Source organism: Eumetopias jubatus, unplaced genomic scaffold, assembly GCF_037043125.1.
Source record: "Eumetopias jubatus isolate StellerSeaLion01/CBP00866 unplaced genomic scaffold, mEumJub1_p1.0 scaffold_6, whole genome shotgun sequence".
NCBI lineage: Eukaryota > Metazoa > Chordata > Mammalia > Carnivora > Otariidae > Eumetopias > Eumetopias jubatus.
This window is the reverse complement of record NW_028274812.1, coordinates 46,339,767-46,365,357: the sequence shown is the minus strand read 5'-3', so window position 1 is coordinate 46,365,357 and position 25,591 is coordinate 46,339,767. Positions and strand designations below refer to the sequence as shown.

Sequence of the window (25,591 nt, the reverse complement as noted above, 5' to 3'; positions counted from 1 at the left end):
TAGTAGAATTTCTGAGGTCAGCCATCCATGGCAAGTATGGCAGCTGCCCTAACCCAGACCCTACTGAGAAGTGACTTCCATCTATAAGGTTTCTTGATGATCTCAGATGGTATTGAATTTTAGGCCTAAAACAGTACAAAAGGGGAAAAGACAAGAAAAAGCCCATTCCAGTTCTCCGTCCACCTCTTATGGAGTCTTCCTAGAAGTCCCTCTGAGCAATTTTCTCTTACATCTCCTTGGTAACCCCTAGCTACAAAAAAGGCTGAAAATGTGATCTTTTTAGCTGGGCTCCAAGAAAACAGTTTCTTCTATTAAGAAGCAAGGAGAGAACGGACACAGGATAGTAGCTTACAGACAGTAAGTTCATTCTTAGGGAGAAAATGGGAAGGTAAAATTGTGCACATAGATAGATTTGTGAGCTGAGAGTCACACACGCCAATCCGTCTCCCCAGATAGATTGTAACCTTAGAGAAAGCAGGGTCCATTTCTCCCTTGTTCATAATTTTATTCAATTATGTAGCCCAATGTCTGCTACTCGTTAGCAATCTACATTTGTTTAATGAATGAATAAAATAATTAAGGGGAAAAGATGGGTAAATAAGTATACGTGGCCTTCCAACACTCAGCATCATGTAAAACTTACTTGATGTTCTAATGTGGTGTGATAGTGTTTAGTGCTGTTCGCTGAGTATTTCTGGTGCCCTCCCTCTGGGTACATGGTAGGATTACACATCCAGTGCTCCTTCTGTCTAGGTGAAGGCATGTGATTACGGTCAATGAGTTAGCTGTGAGCAGAAGCAACATATGTGTCTTCTGGGCCCACGGATTCAGTTGCCAACATGAGACCCATCAGGGCTCTCATTCCCACTGCTCCAGCAACTGACAATGTCAGAGCTGGGATCTCTCCATCAGCTTGGGTCTCTGATAAAGGGGACATGAAGCAGGTGACCTGCAGTGAGTATGTAGCAAGGTCTATTTCCTGGATTCACCAACTTACTTTCCCCATTACAGAAATGTAAGCCTTTTTAATGTAGTCAACTGAGGAAACATTTTAAATACCATAAAATACATCAAATTTATGTCATGGGTCCACTACCAACTTGACCTCTGAAACAGTGAAGTCAGCTTTTAAAAGTCAAGTTAAAAGTAATCATTTTGATATAACTGGCATAATGAAAAAAAATCCATCTTAAATAAAGATAGAACACTTAGGGTAAAATGTATTTTCAAGAAAAGCCTTTACCTTAGTATTTTAAAGTACCCAGAAATAGAAATTTTTCAAATATTAGTTGCATTTAAACCAAGATAAGGAATAGCACTGTAACAAATGGTACAATTAAAAGAAGTCTTTTTCTCTTTTTTAACTAGGCTCCACACCCAACGTGGGGCTTGAGCTCACGACCCTGAAATAGAGTCGCATGCTCTACTAACTGAGCCAGCCAGGCACCCCGAAAGGAGTGGTTTTTTTTTTATCCTTTTTGATACACATACTAATCATGTGTAAATACACTCGCATGTAGTTGTACAATGTAAGTATTATTAAAGCATATAACATAGAAATACTCATTTTTTAGAGACAAACATCTCATTGTGGCACCTTTAAAGTATAGAATCTGGCTAATTGGCTTTGTTTCCCACTTTCTGAATCTATAATTAAATGCAGATTCTGAAAAATGATTAAAAGCTCTAATATCCTTTACCCTGAAATTGTGTGAACCATAAACATTAAAGCAACTTGGTTGATATCAAGCAATCTTACCTTTCACATATAGTACAATCAAACCTCTATTCTAAAATCCCAGAGAATTATTACAAGACGATGTTTAGCTTCTTCCAAAACAAGCAATTTTAGTTGCTTTTAGCCATCTTCCCCTAACATATGATTTCAGGGTTATTATGTTCTATGACTTGAATCCCCTGCACAGAAATATACATAACTAGATACTTAACGCAAGTTTGAGATTTGTTACCCTTTTCTGGAAGAGCTGATTATATTCCATGAGGGTGAAAAAGATGTTACATTGAAGCCTGTTACTTCACATAACTAATGGATAAACTACTCAGGCAAGAAGAGTAAATGGAAATAATTGGGTGTTTCTTTCCTTATAACTGAATCTTATAACTCCTATGTAGATAGTGCCAGCTGAGTGCAAATCGAAGCTAAACTTTTAACAGGCTCTGAAATTCAGGGTTTGCATGCTATTTTTATTCTCCAGTTTATGTCTAAATGTAATAAATAATTTAAGAGATTTACCATCACTTCCTTCATGTAAAAAAAGGAAAAATCTGAAGGAGTTTAATGGTGTAGTGTAGGCAGTAAAAAGATGACACTATGAAAATTAAAATATTACTGGAGCCATGAATTTAAAAGATTTTAAGTATTCTCTCTCCACCAAACTACCCGGCCTTTTTTCTTTTTTTTAATGCTACAACGTTAAATTTTTGGATCATGTTGGCGACTATAGACCAAAATGTCTCCATAACAATGCTAAGGAAATACCAGAGAATTGAACATTTCCAGATGAGCCCACAGGCAATTCCAATCCCCAGGTATTCGAACCTCATTTACTATTTTTTTTTTTTTTTGAGACTAGGTGTTTTCAATGGGAGAACACAATAACACAAGGCGAATAAGTACCCGTAGTATCACCATTCTAGTTCACATAATGTTTCGTTGCAGAGTCCTTAAAAATCGCCACGGACACACTCGCAGACAGGCACTTTGGTCCAGAAACCATATGCTCAACTAGACTATGAAAAACCTTATTGCAGACAGGGCATGTGCTTGGCAAAGCCATGGATCACCAGCTGGGCACTGCTTCCTCAAGGAAGCTCCAGCTGGGTGACACTATGGCATCCTTCCAAGGGCAATGGCTCCTTTTGGGCCATCAGAGAATCGAAAGAGTTTTGGCCCCTTATGGTTCAGTTGATCCATGTAGTCACTATGCAGACATGCGTTGTGAGTGGATGTGAATGTGCTCAGCCTGATACTTCCCCACGCCCATCCTTTGGTGTCCTTTGAGACACCCTCCCACCCACCACGGCCCAGTTTGCAGATTGCTAGTCACTTCGATTTTACTTTGTTTTCCATGATACAATATTCAGGTTCCACAGCTCTTAGGCACACTCTGTGCCTCTTTCGACCTTAGGTAATGTAAACCTATTTTCTTCCTAACCTTCTTAAAAGAGGCTTAATGGAATTTTGAATTTTTCCTATTGCAAAAATTCTTAGGTTTTTGTCAAAAGAGATTTGAAATACCACATGAAATGATGTACTCACATCCTTCACCACCACCTCCAAATAACCGAATTACATAAATAAAACATTACATAGAAAGAGCTTTGCTACAATTTATGGGAGGTAAATTTAACAAGAGCTGGCTCATTGTAGGAAAATTCAACTTATCTTTTCCCGATCCTTTTATTCTATACAGGGAAAGAAATTTATGTCAGCTTGAAAAAAATCTATTACTGCTTCTCATAAATGAATCCATTATTTTTCTCTATGATCCATCAGGCAAAAACAAGAACAATAGATTGCTTTGACAGAACCTTGAACATAAACGTCTCCAAGAATCAAACGTAGTAAGTTAAACCGGTTTCAGGTGTTATTAAAACAAGAAAGGATAACCTTCTCTATACATTTCAAAATCAGATCTTACTAAGAAAGTTATTATTATTAGCTGCTACAAAAAAGATTATATAGTAGTTGAATTTTCACAATTAGACTCTGACTTTAAACAAATGAAGTTGTCCTCTACATCGTCAGCTGACTTAAACAATTAGTGTTGACCTTATCTTATACATCTTTCCTGTTTATAAAAAAAAAAAAGCCAAGGGGCTCTATTATCAATAGCTCCACATGACCCATTTCAGTTTCAGAGAAGTCTGAATGTACGTACACACACCTACCTACAACTGGGATTTTCTCCTTAATGGAAACCTATCCAGCATCTAATTTTATTCTGATAAGCCAACCTCCCAACTTGTCTCCAGGAAAAATGGCCACATTTCCAGTTTAAGTGGCAGAACTTATTCTAAGCCAATCAGCACATAACATTCACATTAAGTCTATTATTCATCAGCATATGACCCAATTTGCCTAACGAGAAAAAAGAATGATTTTCTTTAAAGATTTGAGAGAGAGAGACAGAGAGAGTAGGGGGAGAAGACCAGACGGAGAGAGAGAGAGAGTCTTAAGCCGACTCCCTGCTGAGCACGGAGCCCGACACAGGGCTCAACCTCACAACCCTGAGATCACGACCTGAGCTGAAACCAAGAGTCGGAGGCTTAACCGACTGCACTACCCAGGCGCCCCCAAAAAGAATGCTTCCTATGCAAGCTGAAAATGCAGAGAGAGAGGTTTCCCATTTTCTGCTACTAGATGAGGAGAAAAGAAAAGGGAGCCCCAGCTGCTACTGAGCCATCTGTGATTTGAGAATGAGGACAATGCTGGCGACAGAGAAGATAGCTGAAAGGAACGTGGGTCCCCGTCACTATCACTGAAGTGCTAATGATATGGTACCTGAAGCCCTCCCTACCTCTAGCCTTCCAGGCAGAGCTCACACATTTACTTCTTAATACTTCATCCACTTTGAATTCGGGTTTCTGTAACTGTTTAGATATGTTCTTCTCCTTTAAAGATGAGAGAATATACTTCAAAATCTTCCGTCTTTTCGTGGCTTGTTTCATTCATATTGCTTTACAGCAGAGATCTTTCACTATATCCTTGATTCTGAAACTACCTTTGAGAACTCTCCCAAATCATCTAATGGAGCACAAAATTTGATCCACCCGTTGCTTAAGAAGACAGTAACATTCTTACAAAGGTTAATGCACATTTAAGATGAATAAAAACCCTCTTGTCCTACCAGATGGAAAATACAGCTTCATAACCAGGGTCAGACATTATTCCTAGCCTCTAGATCTAAAACTGAGCTTAACCTGTACTGTAATCAATTTAAAACTCTGGCCTATATGCCAAAGGTCCATCTTTTAAAAAATTATTCAGCTATCTAAGCCATAGCAATCCTACTGCTCTCCTCTCCTGTTCCTCAACTATTTTACACTTATTTCTCAGATTTTGCAGGCTACTCGATGTTTCTCACATACTTCCATAGATAATAACTCATCTGCTTTGCAATCTAATTCTTAACATGAGGAGATTAAAACTAATGTAGATGATTCTCAGATGACACATACTGAGGTACAGAAAAATCCCATCATTTCCTTCTACAAAAGGAGAGAAATTTTAATTCTTTTTTCAACAGCTGCTTCATTTTTTTATGCATAGGAAAAAATATGTGCAATTACTCCAAGTACAATCAAGTCATTTCACATGGCTTTACCATCACTGTAGTTACAGGATATTTTAAAAGAGAAAAAAAAACATCTCAAAGCACAGGTCCTGCTGTGCAGCAAAGCAATCAGATTCCTTCATAATAACAGCCTGATGGGATTCAGCAATCCGAGGAATAATGAATAACCACTTTAATCAGTAAACAGGAAAATGCTACAACAGTCACTGAGTAAAAACTGACTGTCATCTGTTGATCCTCTTGATCGGTATTTCAAACAATAAATAGAAATGTTTAAGTATTTTTTAAAAAGAAAAATAACTGTGTTTATGTGTTTGATTTTTGCCAGGCAGTGATAAAATATCATCTTAGACTGTCGTGCAGTGTTGCCCAGTCACATATAATGCACTTATAATCTTCTTCATAATACACGGGTAAGTTGACCCTATCACTTGAATATGTCAAGGTAAGCTCTTCTGGCAGTTGATTAATAAGGTTGTATTTCTGGACTGATTATTGAACTCTTTTGTTACTTGATTATTTAATGTTCTTCTTCAGTGTTCATCTTACAAAGTTATTTGTATCTGAAAATGAAAAGTCTGTTTCAAAATAGTCTTCAAGTTTCCAATGCAGTTTCTCAAATGTTGGCCGTTCCTTAGGCTCTGCGTTCCAACACTCCCACATGATGTTGTAGAACTGTGGTGGACAGTTAAGTGGTTGAGGGAGTCTATAGTTTTGACCCAACATCTGGATTACCTGAGCACCTGTCATGCCTAAATAACATAGAAAGGAACCAACAAAAAACAAGTTAAAGTTCAGGGTCTTAAATTCATAGATAATTATATTAAAGATTATAAAGCAAACTGATTTCCTTGGTGGAGCTATGAGGTCTACCATCCCCTTCCCAGGCTGCAGAGATTAAACTACATCTTGCAGCAAGTAATGTCCATAAGACTGCAATTCAAGAGCAAAGGAGAAAGAGGCAATAAACTACCTCATTAATGCAAATCATCATCATCAAATTTTATCTATTATGCTCCTACAGGCACATGGTATGGTCAGCCCCATAACTCTGCCCTCTAAGTCTGGGCAAGGCAGTTAAAGTCACACCTAAGTAAGTGATCTGCAGCAGAAAGGCCCACTTCAGAATTAATTACTCACCACTATAAGGCATTTTGCCATAAGTAATGATTTCATAAAGAAGGATTCCAAATGACCACACATCGGACTTAATGCTGAATTTATTAGCACGAATGGCTTCGGGCGCAGTCCACTTCACTGGCAGCTTTATGTCATGTTTGGATTCATAGATGTCTTCATTATCTACCTGTTAATGCATTAAGGAATCAAGCCAAGTTCAAGTGATATATATATATTTTTTTGCTACCCTCGTTCATCTGTAACCTCTTTCACATTAAAATTTAGAGGGAAAAGTTTCAAAATGAGTTTAGTTCAATTGATAATTATAGTAACAAATTCCAAATCTGGCTTATAAGACTGAGAAATCTATGAGAAGTTGTTAATAAAATATTATTTAAGAGCCTACTATGTGCTAAAAAGAGCACTGACAGGAGTACTCTACTGCATATGGGAGAACTCACGTGTGATGGTCTTCAGCAAATTAAAAAAAAAAAAAAAATGAAAGCAAAGTCTGTCTGTTTCCAGACTTACTGTTGGTACTGGAGAGCCACTGACTTTAATAATTACCATGTTGCCACTTTCTGATACTGAAAAGTAGGATCCAAATGATTTAAAATAATATATCAAGTCACTGAGGTTCTAATTAACTTATTTAAAAAAGATAATGAATTCATGAAGATCAAAAGAGAATCACTTATATGTTGTGTTTCATGTTCCACACCCATATTTGTAGGGCACAATGTAGAAATTAAAAATTAAATTCAGAGAAAAACACCTAATAGTATGTCACTAATGTCAGTGTCTTTTGGCCTGATGTCATGACATGGGGAGAGGGGCAGGAATTAAAAAGTCAGTGATTGCTGGGCGCCTGGGTGGCTCAGTTGGTTAAGAGACTGCCTTTGGCTCAGGTCATGATCCTGGAGTCCCGGGATCGAGTCCCGCATCGGGCTCCCTGCTCGGCAGTGAGTCTGCTTCTCCCTCGGACCCTCCCTCTTCTCATGCTCTCTCTATCTCATTCTCTCTCTCAAATAAATAAATAAAATCTTTAAAAAAAAAGTCAGCAATTGCTGAAGAGTTCTGGCAGCATGAATATTAATCTGGCAGAAAGTGAGCAAAGGTGGATGGGGTAACTATACAAAATGTGCTGCTTTTTGTAAGGAAAATTGAGGCAAACCAACAGAGGCTACTGTACTGAAAAGCAGATCATTAATCCAACCACAAACTTAATCACATACTTTCCCATCTGGTTAGGCATCATTTTCTCTGTTTCTTTCTCCTTGGTGAAGAAACAGAAACAGGAGGTAGTTTATCAGTAAGGCCTCGGGCTACTGAAGTGTTCTACAGACCACAGAATTTGGAGAATCATTATTTTGAAGAACAACAGTAAATCTGTTAGTCTGCTGGTATGTTAGACTTTTGACCTGTGACAAAACCTAGTTAAAACAAAACAAAATTCACCTGAAAAACTCTTGCAAGTCCAAAATCTGCAACTTTGTAGATATTATGTTCACCAACCAGGACATTTCTGGCAGCCAGATCTCTATGAATGTAGTTCTGGGACTCCAGATAAGCCATCCCAGAGGCAACCTGCGCAGCCATGTCTACCTGCTGAGTCAGATGGATTTTTGTCCCAGCATCATCTGAGCAATAAGAGAAAGTAAGAGACTGACTTTGGAGAACATGTGAATTATTGAAGTGAATTCTGAGAATTTTGATGAATGAGCTGTCAGTGGGATTAAATGCCATAGCACTGATCTGTTGAGCAAAGAAACATAATTAATACAGACCATTCATTTCCTATGAAGGGTCAATGAGGCAACAATTTTCAGAGTCCAAACACATTCCAAGGCTGTGGCCCCCTCTCCCCTGAAGGAACATTCCACAGAGAAAGAAACAACAGTATCACTAATTCAAACACAGCTCTAAAGATCTGAAAGTGTCCAGGTATTGCCATTTCCCACAGCATGCATCACTGACTCATCTCTTCATGGAAGAGTTACTTGGTTACTTGGTTGCCTCTAGATTTCCTTCAAACATTTCATAATTTTAGTCTTTGAAGCTATAAAATAATACTAATTTGCATGGCTGAGCCAATGAAAAGTTGTCATTCTTCCATCATATTGGGTTTTTTTTTCTATCGTATTGTTCTTAAAAACAAGCTCACTAACAAAAATGAAGGGTCTATCAGTACTTATAAAATGTGTATGTTACATTTGTACTCCATTAAGCTTGATATACTTTTTTTTAATTTCCCTTTTTAAGCCTGCTATTCTTAGAAATAGTTCACTCATCTCTCCAGGCATGGACATAGTTTCTACCACTACTCAGCCTATATAATTAAGTATAGGAAAGTAGACTCAGTTTGATCATTAGTAGAGAGGTTAGGGTTATTCTGTGCTGACTCTGTGCAGTGGGGTCAGCCATCCCTGGATACTGTTTAGCTACCATACTGTTAGTAGATGTCTTCAGATTTCTGGAGAATTAAAAAGGTCTCCTATAAATCCAAACTATCATCATCCCTGACTCAATAAGCCAAATATTACCAAAACTGTGTTGAATTCATGGTCAAGAGTCTTAGATACAACTCGACTTGAAAGGCAACTCTAGCTCAGGGGTTAGAAAACTGGCTTGAGGCTAGACTGCCAAGATCTGGATCAGAGCTTTGCCTCACATTTCTTCCTGACCTCAGGCAAGCTGTTTAACACTCCTGTGCCTCCGTTTCTTCATCTATATAGTGGTCATTGTAATTCCCTTATGGTATTAGTTGTTAAAATGAGAATTAAAATGAGTTAATACATGTAAAGCACTTAAAGCAGAACCTGGCACCTAGAAAGAACTCAGTAAATCCTACCTGTTTTTATTATCATTGCTGCTGCCTAAGCAGAATTAAACAGTTTAGGAATTGTTAAGGCAGAGATGCATATGGATTACCCAAATGGAAATGCCTAAATGAAGACAAACATATGGGTCTGGAGCTCACATGCAGCTAAAGATATCAACTTAATAGTCATAGTTTGTGGGTAGGAGTTAAACATTAAAAGTGGGTGAGACTGTTAGGAAGTGACAGAATCATGAGAAACACCAACATTTCGGGTGGACAGAGGAAGATAAACCTACAAGAAGACAGAAAAATCAGCCAGAAGAATGAAAGATAAACCAGAAGAGAGCATCCTAACAGTCAAAGGTTTTGAGAAAGGCACCACCATTGTCAAATTCCACAAGTCCAGCAAGATAAGGTCTAAAAGGTATTTATTAAATATTACTAGGCAGTCATTGGTGACCTTAGTGTATAAAGAGCACTTTCACTGGAGATAGGGGATAAGGGGTTGAGGGCAGAATGGGAGCTGAGGATATGGAGACAGCAATTTCCAAACCCTAGTCAAGAAGGGAAGACAACAGGGAGTTGGCAGAGGAGAATAAGTCAAGGGAAAGCAACTAGCAGGAAATTCAGGATTGTGAGGGGCTGTCAATGATATGGTACTCAGGGGGTTTCTGGAGTGCTAGCCATGTTCTCATTCTTGATTAGTACAGTGGCCATACCGTTGTTTATTGCTCACTTTTAATTAACAATAAATTATATTATATGATGTGTGTTCTTTATGCATGCTATCTTTTCAATAAAAAATGAAATAAACAGGGGCGCGTGGGTGGCTCAGTTGGTTAAGCATCTGCCTTTGGCTCAGGTCATGATCCCAGAGTCCTGGGATCGAGCCCCGCATCGGGCTCCCTGCCCAGTGGAGTGTCTGCTTCTCCCTCTCCCTCTGCCCCTGCTTGTGTTCCCTCTCTTGCAGTCTCTCTCTCTGTCAAATAAATAAATAAAATCTTTTAAAATAATGAAATAAATAGAGTTGAGGACTTTTTTTTTAATGGTATAGATCTAAGCACTGTGTGTGTATGCGTACATACATATATATTTATTTTTTAATGCAAGCAGCATATTTAAATACGATATGTGGTGAAACTAAGTGCTCACTGACCCATTTTCTTTTGCCCTTTTCTTCCTGGGCAAACATAGAAGACTATGTTGCCCATCTTCCCTAGCAGTTAAGTTGGGCCATGTCACTAATTCTGCGCACTGCAACGTGTGCAAGAGAGCACGTTCGTCACTTACAGACCTGATCCTTAAAATCTCCCACATTTTTATAGCTAGAAGAAATACATTTTGAAATGGCAGGGCCACATGATGAAAGGAGTCTAAATCCCTATGTCACCATTTAAAGAAAGCCATGTAGCAGAGCAAGTCTGATGCCTATCAAAAATGCATATTTTTGTTATGTCACTAAAATGTTTGAATTGTGTATTACAGCAGCTAACATTGATTATTCAGTCTAAAATGAGGTGTAAGCAAAAAGACAAAACAACTTTTTTTAAAAAGATTTTATTTATTGGGGCACGAGGGTGGCTCAGTCAGTTAAGTGTCTGCCTTCTGCTTGGGTCATGATCTCAGGGTCCTGGGATCGAGTCTCAAGTCAGGCTCACTACTCATCGGGGAGTCTGCTTTTCCCTCTCCCTCTGTCCCCCTCCTCTGCTTGGGCCCTCTCTTTCTCTCAAATAAATAAGATTTTATTTATTTATTTATTTGCTTACTTATTTATTTTTTGAGAGAGAGAGAGAGAGAGCAGGGGGAGGAGCAGAGGGAGAGAGAATCTCAAGCAGATTCCACACTAAGCATGGAGCCCATCACAGGGCTCGATCTCACACCTGAGATCATGGCCTGAGAGTCAGACTCTTAACTGACCGAGCCACCCAGGTGCCCCGAAGACAAAGCATAACTTAGTGTGCAGCATAATAGCAAAGTATTGCTGCTGTATTGGCCAAAATAGCTATGCCTTTTGATACCAAATTAACTCAATATGAAAAGAAATGTAAAAAAGTCAAGATAAACTGGTGACTAGTCCTAGGTCAAGTGATAGTTTCTAAAATGGCTTCTCATATTCTCTATTTCCTGGTATTTGTGCTCTTATGAAAGTCCCTTCCATTAAATGGTTTGGACCACTGACTCACTTCTAACAAATAAAATACAGCAGAAGTGATGGGGTATGACTTCCAAGATAAATTATAAAAGACTGTGGCTTCATCTTGCAGGCACTCTCCTCTCTCTTGCTCTCTCACTTGTTCACTCTGATGAAGCCAACTGCCATGTTGTAAGTTGCCCTATAGAGAGGTCCATGTACCAAGGATCACAGGGCAGCTTCAGGCCAACAACCAGCAAGAAACGCTTCCTCAATCCAACAGCCCTGGAGAAACCAATTCCTGCCAACAATCACATGAGTGAGCTTGGAAATAGATCAACCTCCCCTGGAGGCTTCAGATAACTGAAGCACCTGCCAACACCTGACTGCAGTCTTGTGAGAAACCTGGTCGTAGAAGACCCAGCTCAGCTGTACCTGGATTCCTGACCACAGAAACTGTGAGATAATAAATGCTTGCTGTTTTAAGCCACTAAGTTTGGGGTAACTTGTTGTGCAGCAATAGATAATGAATACAGGTTCACGTTAAGAAACTAATGCCAGTGTTATGCATACAGTTAAAAGCATAGAATACAGAGCCAGACTTCTGGGTTTGAATTCTGGCTCAACCACCTTGGATAAGTTATTAACTTCTGCATCCCTCAGCTTCTTCCACTGTAAGGTGGAAATGATGATGATAATAATAATAATAATAATAATAATAATACTCATTTCATCGGGTTGTTAGAAGAATGAACTAAGTTAATATTTGTACAACACTTAGAAAATGCCTGGCAGGGGTGCCTGGGTAGTTAAACAGGTGATTAACCTTAATCAGTTGGTTAAGCATCTGATTCTTGGTATCAGCTCAGGTCATGATCTCAGGGTCATGGGATTGAGCCCTGCATCTGGCTCCATGCTCAGTGCAGAGTCTGCTTGTCCCGCTCCCTCTCCTTCTGTTCCTACCCCCCTCCCCCCACCACTCATGCGATCACTCTCTCGCGCTCTCCAATAAATAAATAAATAAACAAATAAATAAATAAATCTTTAAAAAAGAAAGCAAGCAAGAAAAATGCCTGGCACATAGTAAATACTATACAGTGGCTTTTTTTTTTTTTAAAGAAAAAAAATGAATATATATGCACTTCTCCTACCACTATCCCATATGGTTGATTTTCACTACATCACCTCATTTTATGCTCAGAACTATCTGAAGTAAGTATTGTTATTATTTGTTCCCTTCCACAGCAGTTTCTGCTACTTAGAAGAACAGGTAATAAGTTGTAGAGTGGAGATTCAAGTTCGGGCATGTTTGAGGTTGAAATCTCATGCTCTTAAAAACTATTCTATACTCCTTCCTTCCTAAAACTTACCTTACACATGATTCCTGAGCACCTGAATGGTGGGGCTACAGTTGTAGTCAGCTAAAGAGTATCTCAATGAAAACACTCCTGTCTATTTCAGGCCATCTAAGTGAACTGTCCATGAGATTGATTAACAACATGCTAGGACTTTATTTATTTTAAAAAATATGTACGTATATAAAAAAATGCAGGTATTTATTCTCTTTAAATTTCAATAGGAAATACCTGACATCAATTACCCTCAAAGCTAAAGTTTTCTGACAAGCTTCTTCCACTTTGGAGAAATTTATTACAAAAAAATATTTAGCCAAGCTTAGGGACTACAAAGATGGTTCTATGGAAAAATATGTATGTCATTTCAACTATGAAATATGACATCTAATCCTATTACAGTGGATATAAAAAGTTTTCACTGACAGGCACAATAGAGAAGAAAATTGAGGAATAACACGTTTTCTACCCTGAAAGACTGCAGTGGCCTAGAATATGCCCAAGTAAACCTCAGAACACACTTCCGGTACAACAGTCAGTTGTCAAAACTGATATAAAGGTTCAATTTACAATTTACATCTGCTGCAAGAAAATATTTTCAATTATGTTCCATTACTCAAGAGTCTTTCATCTTATAACAGTTATCATGATGGACTGTTTAAGAGTGGTAGATTCATTTTAAGATCACTTTGTTGAATTTAAGCCCTCTTGATTGGGAAGGGATTGTCTGTAATGAGCATCTCTTCATTACTCCTCATGGCTACTAAGTGTCTTGACAAATGAAGGCCTTGGTAAACTTGACCCTTAAGGCCCAACTCACAATATGACAGGGTTTGTGCTGACCCCTGTGTAAAACACATCAACAAACCACAAAAATCCTCAATGTCAAAGGAGTTCATAATTAATAAGTGGATCTTGTCAAGCTGACACAAAGAGTCTCAAAACAAGCTCAACCCCGAGTCTTGATATTAGGTTCAAAATAGCCCCACTTAGTTTATCCATTAATTTTCTCATTCAGTCAGTCAACACATTCATAATTAGTGCACACCTTCTATGTGCCTGACACTGTTCTATCACTAAAACAAAGAAAAATTTCTAACCTCCTGGAGTTGTATTTTAGAAGATACTTACAATAAGCCACAAAACAAAGTCATACATTATAAGATGATCAGCAGCTAAGAAAACAAAACAAAACAAAACAAAAAGCAGGAAAGAAGCATACAAAGAGACAGAAGAAGAAGATTAAATTTTAGAATTCAGAGGGTGACCAGTGAAGGACTCACCATAATGGAAACATCTGAGGAAAGGCTGCAGAAGTGAGGAAGTGAACTACATGGATGTTAATGGGGGTGAAATTCAGATAGAGGAAGGAGCAAGTGCAAAGGGCCTGAAGCAAAGCACATGTAGAAGATATGAAGAGCAGCAAAAGGCAGTGCGGCTGACACAGAGTCAAGGGAGATAAGGGAGATATTGGGGGAGACGTGGAGACAAGGGTGAGAGGTAATGGAGAGCTGGGCCATGTAGGACTTTAGAGGTTGTACACAGAGAACCAATGAGAGTCACTAAGGCTTTGAGCTGAAGAGGGACACGATCTGATTTACATTTTAACAGGATCTCTCCAACTCCTGTGTTGAGAAGAGACCGAGAGGAGCAAGAACCAAAAGAAGGAGACCACTTAGGAGGCTGCTGCACCATCCAGAAAAGAGCTGATGACGGCTTGGACCAGGGTGGGCGTGCAGAGAGGTGCAAAATCCTGGATATATTTTGAAAAAAGTCAATTGGATTTGCTGATTGGTTAGATGGAAGCTGTGAGAAGTAGAGATGATCCAAGGGATTAGGCTGAGGGTTGACATCATCAAAGAAGGAAAGACCACAAGAGCAGTCAATTATTGAGGATAATATAAGATCAGTTTTGGACATGTTGTTTTGAGATTTTTAATGGACATATGTAGTAGAAATTCTGGCTGTTCACAAACATTTATTTTTTTCTTCTTTCAACCATGTTAGAGGATTTTACTTCCCTATTCCCTCTGACTTGGTTTGACCAAATAAAAAGGCACAGAAGTTATCTCTGCATCTGCCAGTTGGAGCTCTAAGAGCCAGAACGAGATTAGTCTCATCCCCTTTCCCTACCAAGGTGATCAAAACACCTGAGCCACCAACCAATCTATTCTGCACACATAATATGAGCAAGAAATAAATGCCTCTGGGATTTGGGAGAGGGGGTGCTGCTGCATCACATCTATGTTATCCAGAGAAGCATTCAAGTAGAGTCAAGAAAGCAGTTGGATTTCTGATTCTGAAGTAATGGAGGGATGTAATTTGAGAAATCTTTGATACATAAATGTTATTTAACCCTGAGACTGACTGAATTTAGCAAGGGAACTAGTGATGTTGCAAAATTCCAAAATGTTGAGAGGTCTGAGAAATGAGAGAAACCACATAGATGGGAGAAGAACCAACAAAAAAGAGAGGAGGAAAAGCCATTGAGTGAAGTGTCCTGGAAGCCAAATGAAGGAAGTGTTTCCATTATTTCAAGTCCATTGAAATAAATGCTATGGATAGGTCTGAGGACTGAGAATTGACTATTAGATCTACCACCATGATTGTTACAAGTGGCCTTGACAAAGCATTTTTGTTAAAGATGACCCAAGATGGCTACTGTACTTTTGTCCCTGGGAATAAGGCAAAACGGGTCAATGGCTTAGGTTAGTCTTACTCTGGTGGCTAATATATTCTGATAATTGTTAAATTTGCTATCTTCATGCAAAGGAGCTAGGCATATTTTTTTAACAGCATTTAACAGGCCCATGTTCTTTGTTCCTCTTTTCCACTTTTGCGATTTAACACCACCAGCTTCACAAGTCACCCTGAAATCAGAGAATACTCTTATCTTTCTAATATCTTTGTTCTATTAGTCTCACCTCCCTTTACCTGTACACGTTCTATCAATCCCACTCTGACATTTCAAGAAAGCATAGAAAAAGTCTCTTTTTTAAGCATGAATTATTCTCTCGGTACTTGATCTCCACTACTTTGAACATCTCATTTTAATACTCATTATATTCTTGCATATTAAATTATTCATTTGTAATAAACATCAAAATTTCACAATGCCCTTAAGTCTTCTCTGACTACAGGAAGCAGATGTAGAAATAAAGCAATAGTATATTTCTGCTTTTTAGTCTGAAAATTCTAAAACTGCCTAGCAGTGGAAGTATTTTTTAAATACCAACAAGTATGATGTTGTCAAACACTGGCAAAGGAAAAAGAATGAGGGTACCTCTCCCTCTATCTCCCCAAAAGTATTCCATGTCCCCTAATTCTGGGCCATAGAACAAACTGGTCCATGACTGATAATGTTCCATTAGTTATTATAGGAAACAAAGCATCATGTAAAACATGGCATCTCATAGTCTTCAGTTTTCTACATTACATTTATGTGTTCCAGTATGTCTATTGTGAACAACTTGTTCTTCGCTACATAAATATTTTTCCTCCTTTTGGCACACAGTATATATCCTATTAAAATGTAGTTGAGCCATTCACTGTTAAGACATTCATTCTCACAGATACACACATTGGGTTATAGAAGGCTTGCTAAATTGACATTTATAGGACTAGCTAAACTAAATTCCTCATTTTTTCCCCTTTTATTAAGTCTTTAGCTTACTTTGGAGATATTCTTGCAGACTTCCATGTCTCATCAACTCTGTAATAATATAAATTGGATCTTCTAAAGTGCAAACAGCATAAAGCTGGATAAGCTTTGGATGTCTCAGGTTCTTCATTATCTGTGCCTCCCTCAGGAAGTCATTTGGATCCATTGAACCTGAAACAAGAAAAGAAGGAAATCACTTTATGTTATTGAGGCATTCCTATCCTCACAGCAGTCTGGTGGGAATCACTAAGACTGCTTCCTGCTTCTCAGTAAAGTAAGAGCATCGGTGTCACAAATCTTCAGATTTATCAAAGAAGAGAATGAGCCCAACCAGGGCAACCTAAAGCTGACGTGTTGGTGCATCAAGGGGGTGTAATTTATGTGTTATGACCTGTAGGTGAAGAGAGGCTGATGCTGGTCCATATGAAAAATGAAGGGAAAAGGAGTGACTAACAGTCTAATTGATAAAACAAGGCCGGCAAATTAAGAACACAGAGAAGACATTCTATTACCATGAATGCTGGAGGACACTGAATCTTTAATTACTGCAGCCAGAGCTTTTTGGTCCAGGATCCAGAGAAGACTGATAGCTGCCCTGTCCCTGGTACCCACTGTGGGAACAGCTGCATAACAATCCTAAAGCAATGACATTCTGCCATATTTATGTCCTTCATTCTGTAGGGATATTTGGTATAGGCCGAGGAGAAAACATTCAAGGGCTACACCCAAAACTTAGTGGGTTGTTTTTTTTTTTTACCAGTCTTCTACATCTAACTTGAAATTGATCTTCAACATTTTCTCCTATATTAATACTTCTGTAGTCAGACTCTTAAGAGCTTAGCAGAGTGATAAGGAGACAGTATTGGGACCTATTATGAAGACTTGCCTCAATTAAATTGTATTTTAATGGCTCAACTCTTACCATGCAAAGTGCCAAGTAGTTAATAACAAATAAAGTCTAAGAGGAGGAAAGATACCTGGAGTTTATATTTCATCAGTAATTTTTAAAAATCTTTCAATTTTTTTTTAGGATAGGATGTTTCAGAGACATTACTGTAACTGAAGGAATACTGTCATTTCACATCTCAGTATTCACAATGGATAGTGCAATATCATATCCACTGATGCTCAAAGAGACTGTTCCATTCATCTGTTGCATGATGACTTCATGACTGATATTTGAACCCAGGCATGGATAAGCTTTGACATTCTAAGATAACACTCCAACTTGTTTATTGATATGAAGTTAAGAAGAGTTACATGTGACTTGCAGATCATTTCACATAAAGCATTTAGGCAGTCTATCCTTCGGTATTCCCTTGAGAGTAGAAGTTCAGAACACAGGCTTGGTCAAACTCTGGATTCTGATCAAATCTTAGCTCACTGTGTGATCTTCAGCAAGTTACCAAATGTCTCTGAACTTCAATTTCTTCACCTGTAAAACATGGCTAAAAACCCGACTGATATCACAATATCATCACCAGGAATCAGCAATACCTGGCATATATATATATATTCAATGACTATTGGCCATTATTTGTATTATTATTAATATGCATACTCTAGGAAAAACCAAACACATCAACTCTATTTTTTCACAGACTGAGGAGGAGAAGGGGCAAGGACTCAAAGAGGGGGAATAGAGAAAAATGACCTATTCTCATTTCCATCATGATTTTCTGTGCTTCCTCATTCCATCCCTACCATTGGTTTGCTCCATATAATCAAAGAGTGGCAAAATGGAGCAGAGAAGAAAAGAGGCACCCAAAACATAATAAAGGACTTTCTTCTTGTTACAATTAGTCTGGCCTACGGTCAAATATGGATATAGTGGAATTCTCCTCACCCACCCCCAAAATAATCTGATTCATGAAGCTTCCAGTGATAAAAGCAATTATGATCACCATTCAGGCAATTTATGTATACAGTATGTTTCTACCCTAATGCTTTGGTAGCCATCAGATTCGTGGAATGCAGGACACTCAAATCATTGCCAAATCAGACTCCGCACAAGAGCTGGACCCACGGGACATCAGGAGCCTCTGCAGGTGACGTCTGCTCAGAGCACTCCATTGCATCGCTGGTTACAGCTGACCAGCTGCAGAGCAGAGACCCAATTTCAACTCAGCTAGTAATGCAACATTAAATATTAATTTTTGCCTGTCAGAGCTACTGTGGGAGTTGATTTCAGGCTCGTCTTTATTGCGTGGTAGTCTGCTAAGCAATAAATAGCTGCTAAGATTGATTAATGGCCCCGGTGAAGTGAAGACATTTAACCAATCACCAAAGCTGTTTGCTGCTATTACACTGTAAATCAATAATAATTATTCCTGTTGGAGAGAAAACTATCATGGCTTTTTTTTTAATATAAGAAATGCGATTTTTTTGTTGTTGTTCTCTTTTGACCTCCAGAAGGCTTTCCTTCAAGAACAATGTTAGGATGAATAGCTGGCTGCTTTGTTTTTGGAAAAGAATGATTAGACTGGGAAATAAAGCTTAGGCTCAATTGTCAACAAGCTCAGGTTTCAAAATAATATATATGCAGTGATTGGGAAAATCTCAGGTGCTGGAATAGATCGTCCTCCCCTGGAGTGTTCACATGACATCTGGCCACTCAAAAGTGCTTCTCCATCACTTCAGAAGGCAGGTGTAGATGCTGAGACCGAAGTCCTGCACTAGCGAATCTGCACCTCAGTGGACAGCTGTCGGCAGCCCCACTGAAGCTAACATTTATTAAGAACTCACTGCATATATTTTATGTACATTAACTCAATTTGTCCTCATAAAACCCTGTGAAGTAGGAACTATTATAATTCCCACTTCCAGATGAGGAGATTCAAATGATTAATAAATTGTCCAATGTCACAGAGGCCAGAGCCAAGGTTGAACTCAGGTCTATCTCAGACCAAACTTTATGCTCCTACTATTACACCAGAGCAGCCCCGACTTTCTCGCTTCACGGCACCTTCACTGTCTCAGGAACTTTTTTCATGATGCCCCTAAGCCAATATCTAACAGTTCTATTGATTACTTGGTTAAATCAAAGCAACTTTAAAAGTATTTGTGTCCCAACAACATTAATATCCATTTTAAAAAGTAATACAGATAAATCAAAAGAAAAAATAATTTTTATTTCATTCTTAATCGCAATTACTTACTAAAGAGATACACACATCTACGGGGCACAGTACAATTTCTCAAGTCTTGGAAGCAGAGAGAACATTGCTCCCCTCATTTCCTGCCCCATGTTGATTTTTGCTTGGATCTTGAGTGTGATCCCAGTCCCCACCAAAAACCCATTTTCACAAAGATATGATGTCAGCAAAGGGAATGTGACATGACCTAATACTGAACTGTGTTCAAGCTGTTTACCCCAAAACTGTGAAATATCCTACGACACTCCCGTGAATTCACTGTGGTGCCCCGATGTGCCTTGGCACACAGTTTGGGAACCATGGTGTTACACAAGACTGCTACCCAGCAGCATCCAGATGCTCAAGTTCTGCCACCAGGAGGCTTTCTGAACCCTTAAGATTCTGGGTTAGGTAAAGAAGGAAGGTCCCCCAGAGAACTATACTCTAGCCTCTGGTTATTATTCTTGCCTATGTTATTAGAAGTAGATATGAGGCAACTACAGTAATGTTGTACTGTCATGGAATGTTACTTCCCTGGGGTGATGCAACAGGGATAGATGTGGGTTCAAATTCCAGCTCTGTCACTGACTGACCTTACAGTAATAGTAATAATAATAATAATAATAATAATAATAATAATAATCAAAATAAGAACAGGTTTTCCTGGTCACTTACTATGAACCAGACATTATTCAAAGCATTTGCACAAATGACCCTCTTTTTTCCAAATGATAAAACTGAGACTTAAAGTAGTTTAAAACTTTACCCAAGTTCATAGGACTAGTAAGTTTTAGGAAAGTTACTTAATCTTTCTAAATTTTCTTATCCTGCTTTTAAAATGGAGGGGATAATGCCCGGCAGAATAAATATGATTTTAGTGTACTTTTAATTTCCATGATAGGAAAAAGGAAAATGGAAGAAAAAACTAGTTCCTACATTTCCAAATACGAGGGCTTTTAGATGGACACTTTTACTTTTTAACCATAAACAATTAGTATTTAATAAAATTGTTTCTCCCTGAAGATCTCCAAGGTTCCATTGATTTGTTAAGTATTTTCAGTAAAGTCAGTATTTTCCATGAAACCTAGGAAAAAAATGGGAAGAGGGATAATCTGAAATCTGAAGAAGAGATGCCTTGTTGAAATCTTGCACTGGGGCTATTTTAAGCATTAGCTGATCACAGGAACTTGCTCTTGCCTTTACAGTCCAAAGCATGTTCTGCTTTCTTGTCACCTGGTCCAGAAAAAGTGATCACAACACTTGCGTGATACCTGCATTGGCTGTCCTGTGACCCCTTGGACATTGACAGTAGCAAGCTGAGCTTCTAAAAATCAACATCTGACATTTAAACTTTGCCATTCTCAGTCTCATACCTGGTTTTAATGTTTTTACTGCTACTGAAGTGGTATTGTTCCATAGGCCTTCCCACACTTCACCAAATTGACCAGATCCTAATCGCTTCAGAAGCTGTATGGACTCGCGGTCTATCTCCCACTGGTCCACGGTTTTATACGACAAATCAAAAGGCACTGGCACTTGTATCTGTTTCACAGAATAATTAGAATAATTATAAGAAAAGGATTTAACAATTTTTGGGGTTGAAAATAATAGTCTAGGCACTTTTAAGAAAGACACCATTTTTAAAACCAAAATATTGTACATTTTATTCTAATTACTTTAAAATGAAAAGCAATCATGGTAGAATCTGTAACATTGCCTCTTTGAGCTGATCTCCCCCCAAGTCTTGCTACATCAGGCTACCTGCTGTCCATCTGTCCCACCCCACATCCAATGCTACCCTTACATGGGTCTGGTGTGATTTTCCTCTGACTTTTTGCCTAGCCAAATCCTCCCAATTTTAAGGTCCATTTGAAGTTTCACCTCATTAGCAATTACTTCCCAAATTCTTTGGTCTATAGCATTTACCATATGTATCATATATTTTTGCATAATTAAAATGTTCATCTTGTTTCAAATTCATTTATTTGTTCATTCATGTACTTGTTCAATTAGTAAATACATGTTTTTCAAGCACCAACAAGGTGCCGTTCTGTAAACAGAACAGACAAAATCCCTGCCCTCGTGGAGTTCATCATCTAGTTCATTATTGACCATCAGAAATTATCTTAGCTCCTCTGCCAAATCATCAGCACGTTGAGTACACAGAAGGTGTAGGCTTCTTTGTGAACACTTGTCCCCACCAGAATTCAACAATATTGGTTAAACTGAGTATTTTTTAAGCCACATCTTTGCATCAGGTAAGCTATTCTTAACATGAGCTTACATATTCTTGTGGGGTCAGGCCTATACCATCCAAGATGCACATAGTTATACCAAAATTGCATGTTCACTTGGCAAGATTTAAGTCAATGAATTCCCTACATACGGGACAAAGTTCTTCAACTTCTACTTGTCCATAAAATTTTGGTCAGGTGTTACCAGTAACCCTTCACTGATCATCCAGACATAAACCACAGGGCTGGCTGTCCCACTGACAGGACATGAGACCTGAACTCTGATGAGGAGCTGAGGTTTTGCCCCACGACAGTGAAAGACCACTCCATAACTTTAAATAAGTCTAGGTAAAACATGCAACAACTGAATAATGATAGATGTAGATAAATTCTATAAATGTTGTTTGGCCTGGTCACACTGTTAGAACAGTTAGTTAAATGACATCTCTATGCAGACCAGATAATGAGTCTAGTAATTTCATATTAATATTCTTAAATACAGATCTAAATAAGAATTATATTTGGGCACTTTTTTCCCCTCCAGTCATATCATTAAGTGCTCCAGTGGCAGGATATCAGATTAATTTCCTAGGGCAAAGAATGAATATTTTCTGTCTTGAGTGAGTGCCTTAGGTCAGGGGTTGGCAAACTTTTTCTGAAAAGAATGTGATAGTAAGTATTTCAGTCTTTGTGGGCCATGAGGTTTCTGTTGCAACTATTAAACTCTGCTAATATGGAGAAAAAGCAAAGACAATTTGTAAATGAACGAGCATGCCTATGTTCCAATAAAATTCAGTATTTAAAAAATAAGTGTGGGACAGTATGGCTCATAGGCCATAGTTTGTCTATCCATGCCTCAGGTAATCAAATGACCTTTTTTTTTCTGAACAGACAGATCACATGAGAGATACTCCAATATCTGAAGGAAAAAAGTTAACTTCAAAATGAACACAGCTTGAAAGCATTTCACCTTTAAACATGGTTTTCCCAGCAGGACACACAGGCCATCACTTGTCTTGGTGTAGTAGCTCACAAATTCATTCAGTGTTGAAAAGGTTCTTCTCTGGGTAAGGAAAAAACCCCCTTCATCCAGTCTTCTGATTCTGTAGTGTTTCACAACCCTTGCATCTAAAACTAGAACCCCAAATAAGTCCTATTAATACACTTCTTGCCAAAGCCAAGCAGATTTACTTATTTTGCAGTGATAGTTTCAATGCATGGAATAAAATTTTCGTAAGTTCTATTTATTTCACAACTTGGTTTCAGAAAAGACTTCAGGAAGTTTACAAAAGATATATAGCAGAAGAAAAAGGAAAAAGAATTGGGAAATCACATTTAAAGGAAATATAAAATAAAAATAAAGGAGTGAGGTAACCACTAAAAAAGCTAGGCTTTGAGGCCTCTTTGACTCAATTAAAACAAGACATAAAATTGACTCTATCATTCTAGGGGTACCTGGTTCATCCAGTCTTCTGATTCTGTAGTGTTTCACAACCTTGCATCTAAAACTAGAACCTAAAATAAGTCCTATTAATACACTTCTTGCCAAAGCCAAGCAGCTTTACTTATTTTGCAGTAAAAGTTTCAATGCATGGAATAAAATTTTCGTAAGTTCTATTTATTTCACAACTTGGTTTCAGAAAAGACTTCAGGAAGTTTACAAAAGATATATAGCAGAAGAAAGAGGAAAAAGAATTGGGAAATCACGTTTAAAGGAAATATAAAATAAAAATAAAGGAGTGAGGTAACCACTAAAAAAAGCCAGGCTTTGAGGCCTATTTGACTCAATTAAAACAAGACATAAAATTGACTCTATCATTCCAGGGGTGCCTGGTTGGCTCGGTGGGTAGAGCATGCAACTCTTGATCTCGGGTTCGTGAGTTCAAGCCCCACACTGGGAGTAGAGCTCACTTAAAAAAAAAAAAAATTGACTCTCATACTAGCAATACCAAGAAGCAAACATTATCAGTTATAGAAATACCATAAGATGAAATCATAAAAGTTGTTTAGAAACAGTTCAACTCTTCCTGGTACAGAGACCATGGAGAATTTTCTCCCATGAAATCCTATAAAGTGTCCTCAGTACTACCCAACAATAAAACAGTGTCCTCAGTACTACCCAACAATAATATAAGGAATTCTGCAGGGCAGCTCGTTATACTGTCTCTAAATGCAGGCCGATAACAGAATGTCCAAGCACAGTTCAATAAAAGCAATTCCATAGGGCCTCAAATAATGCAATCCATGTATACATGGATTTCCAGCACTATTGCTTGATCCAAGGACAAGTCCTATAACAGCTAAAGGAATGAATAGACTGCACACCCTTTTTCAAATCATCTGACTTAGAGTGAGTATTTTTTTGCTTTTGCCTGCCACCAACCATCCTCCCTTCTTCTGGTAATAGCACCCCAATTTTCCTCAGAGAATCATTGCTCCTCTAAGAGCATGTGGTCCAAAGGTACGGGTGCCAACCCTGAGCCAAGGAATGAACAGAGCCAATAAGCCTCAAATCCAGGACTTGTGCTAGAGAGCTCTAGGAAAACAGGAAGAAGTCTGTTGTTATGGTGGTTGTTTTGGTTTGGTTTCTGTTTAACTGCTGGAAGTTTGAAGCCCCTGCAAAATCTTGCCCCCAGGCAGGGAGAGAGCTTGCCTGAGAAGCTCTTCCCTTGATATGGGAAGTGAAGCTTAGCCTCCGGAGCCCCCCAAGCTTGGCTTCTCAGCTAGAAGCATCAATCAGTCACCTTTTTTACTTAAACTAGTTTGAATTAGGGGCTTTTTTAAAGCACTTGCATTCAGAATACTGCCTAATACATTTCATAAGCTTGTCTTTCATTTAGCAAAGTTATTGGTAAGTATTGAGCAGCATTTACCAGGGATACAGATATTCTGAATTCCCTGCTAAATATAGAAACTTGTGCTCCAATAATCGGTAAAGCTGGAGCAATGCTCTCATGAAAGGAAAGAAGACTGAGTAGAAGACAGCTCAATCCCAGCGGTGAGGTTTACTGAGGGCACGCTGCTGGGAGGGACAATGTTTTCCTCACAGAATAATCAGTGCACATCACAACGGCTAAAATTAAAAAAAAAAAAAAAAACACAGACAATAACAAGTGGTGACAAGGAAGTAAGAGTAACTGGAACTCTCATACACAGATGATGGAAGTGTAATTTTCACAATCATTTTAGAAAACTGTCATGATCTACTAAAGTTGAACATAATCATACCTATAGGATAGTAATTCCACTCCAACGTATGTAACCAACAAAATGCACAATATATGCACCCCAACACAAGTACAAGAATGCTCTTAGCAGCATTGTTTGTAAGAGTCTAAACCTGGAAACAATCCAAATGTCCATCAACTATAGAACAGACTAAGAAATTATTTTATGTTTGCCCAGGGAATACTGTACAGATATGTAAATAAACAATCTATAAATACACACATCAACATGAATGAATCTCACAAATATTATTGAAAACTATTATTTAAAACCATTATTTAAAAACTAGCAAAACTACTGACATTTGGAGTCAGACTGGCATGTTCGTAAGATTCTCTTTCTTGACTGGGTGCTGGTTTACATGGGTGTATTCACCTTCTGAATGCTCATCAAACCAAACTCTTACAAATTGTGTACTTTTGCTACATATGTCACACATCAATTTAAAAGAATTTTTTTAGGGGCTCGTGGGTGGCTCAGTTGGTTAAGCGTCTGCCTTAGGCTCAGGTCATGATCCCAGGGTCCTGGGATCGAACCCCACATTGGGTTCCCTGTTCAGCGGTGAGTCTGCTTCTCCCTCTGCCCCTGCCCCT

The 25,591-nt window shown here is 38.4% G+C and overlaps 1 protein-coding gene across 1 annotated transcript in view; it reads right to left on the bottom strand.

Moving 5' to 3' along the window:
• Positions 1–5,858: 5,858 nt before the first annotated feature.
• FRK (fyn related Src family tyrosine kinase) overlaps positions 5,859–25,591 on the bottom strand; it is a 97,138-nt gene continuing 77,405 nt past the window's right edge. The window contains exons 3-8 of the mRNA XM_028117071.2: positions 22,741–22,904; positions 20,910–21,078; positions 16,415–16,573; positions 7,896–8,077; positions 6,459–6,624; positions 5,859–6,070 (exon numbers count right to left, since the gene is read on the bottom strand). Of these exons, the coding sequence (XP_027972872.1) occupies positions 5,859–6,070; positions 6,459–6,624; positions 7,896–8,077; positions 16,415–16,573; positions 20,910–21,078; positions 22,741–22,904 (1,052 nt within the window). The remainder of the gene's footprint in view (positions 6,071–6,458; positions 6,625–7,895; positions 8,078–16,414; positions 16,574–20,909; positions 21,079–22,740; positions 22,905–25,591) is intronic.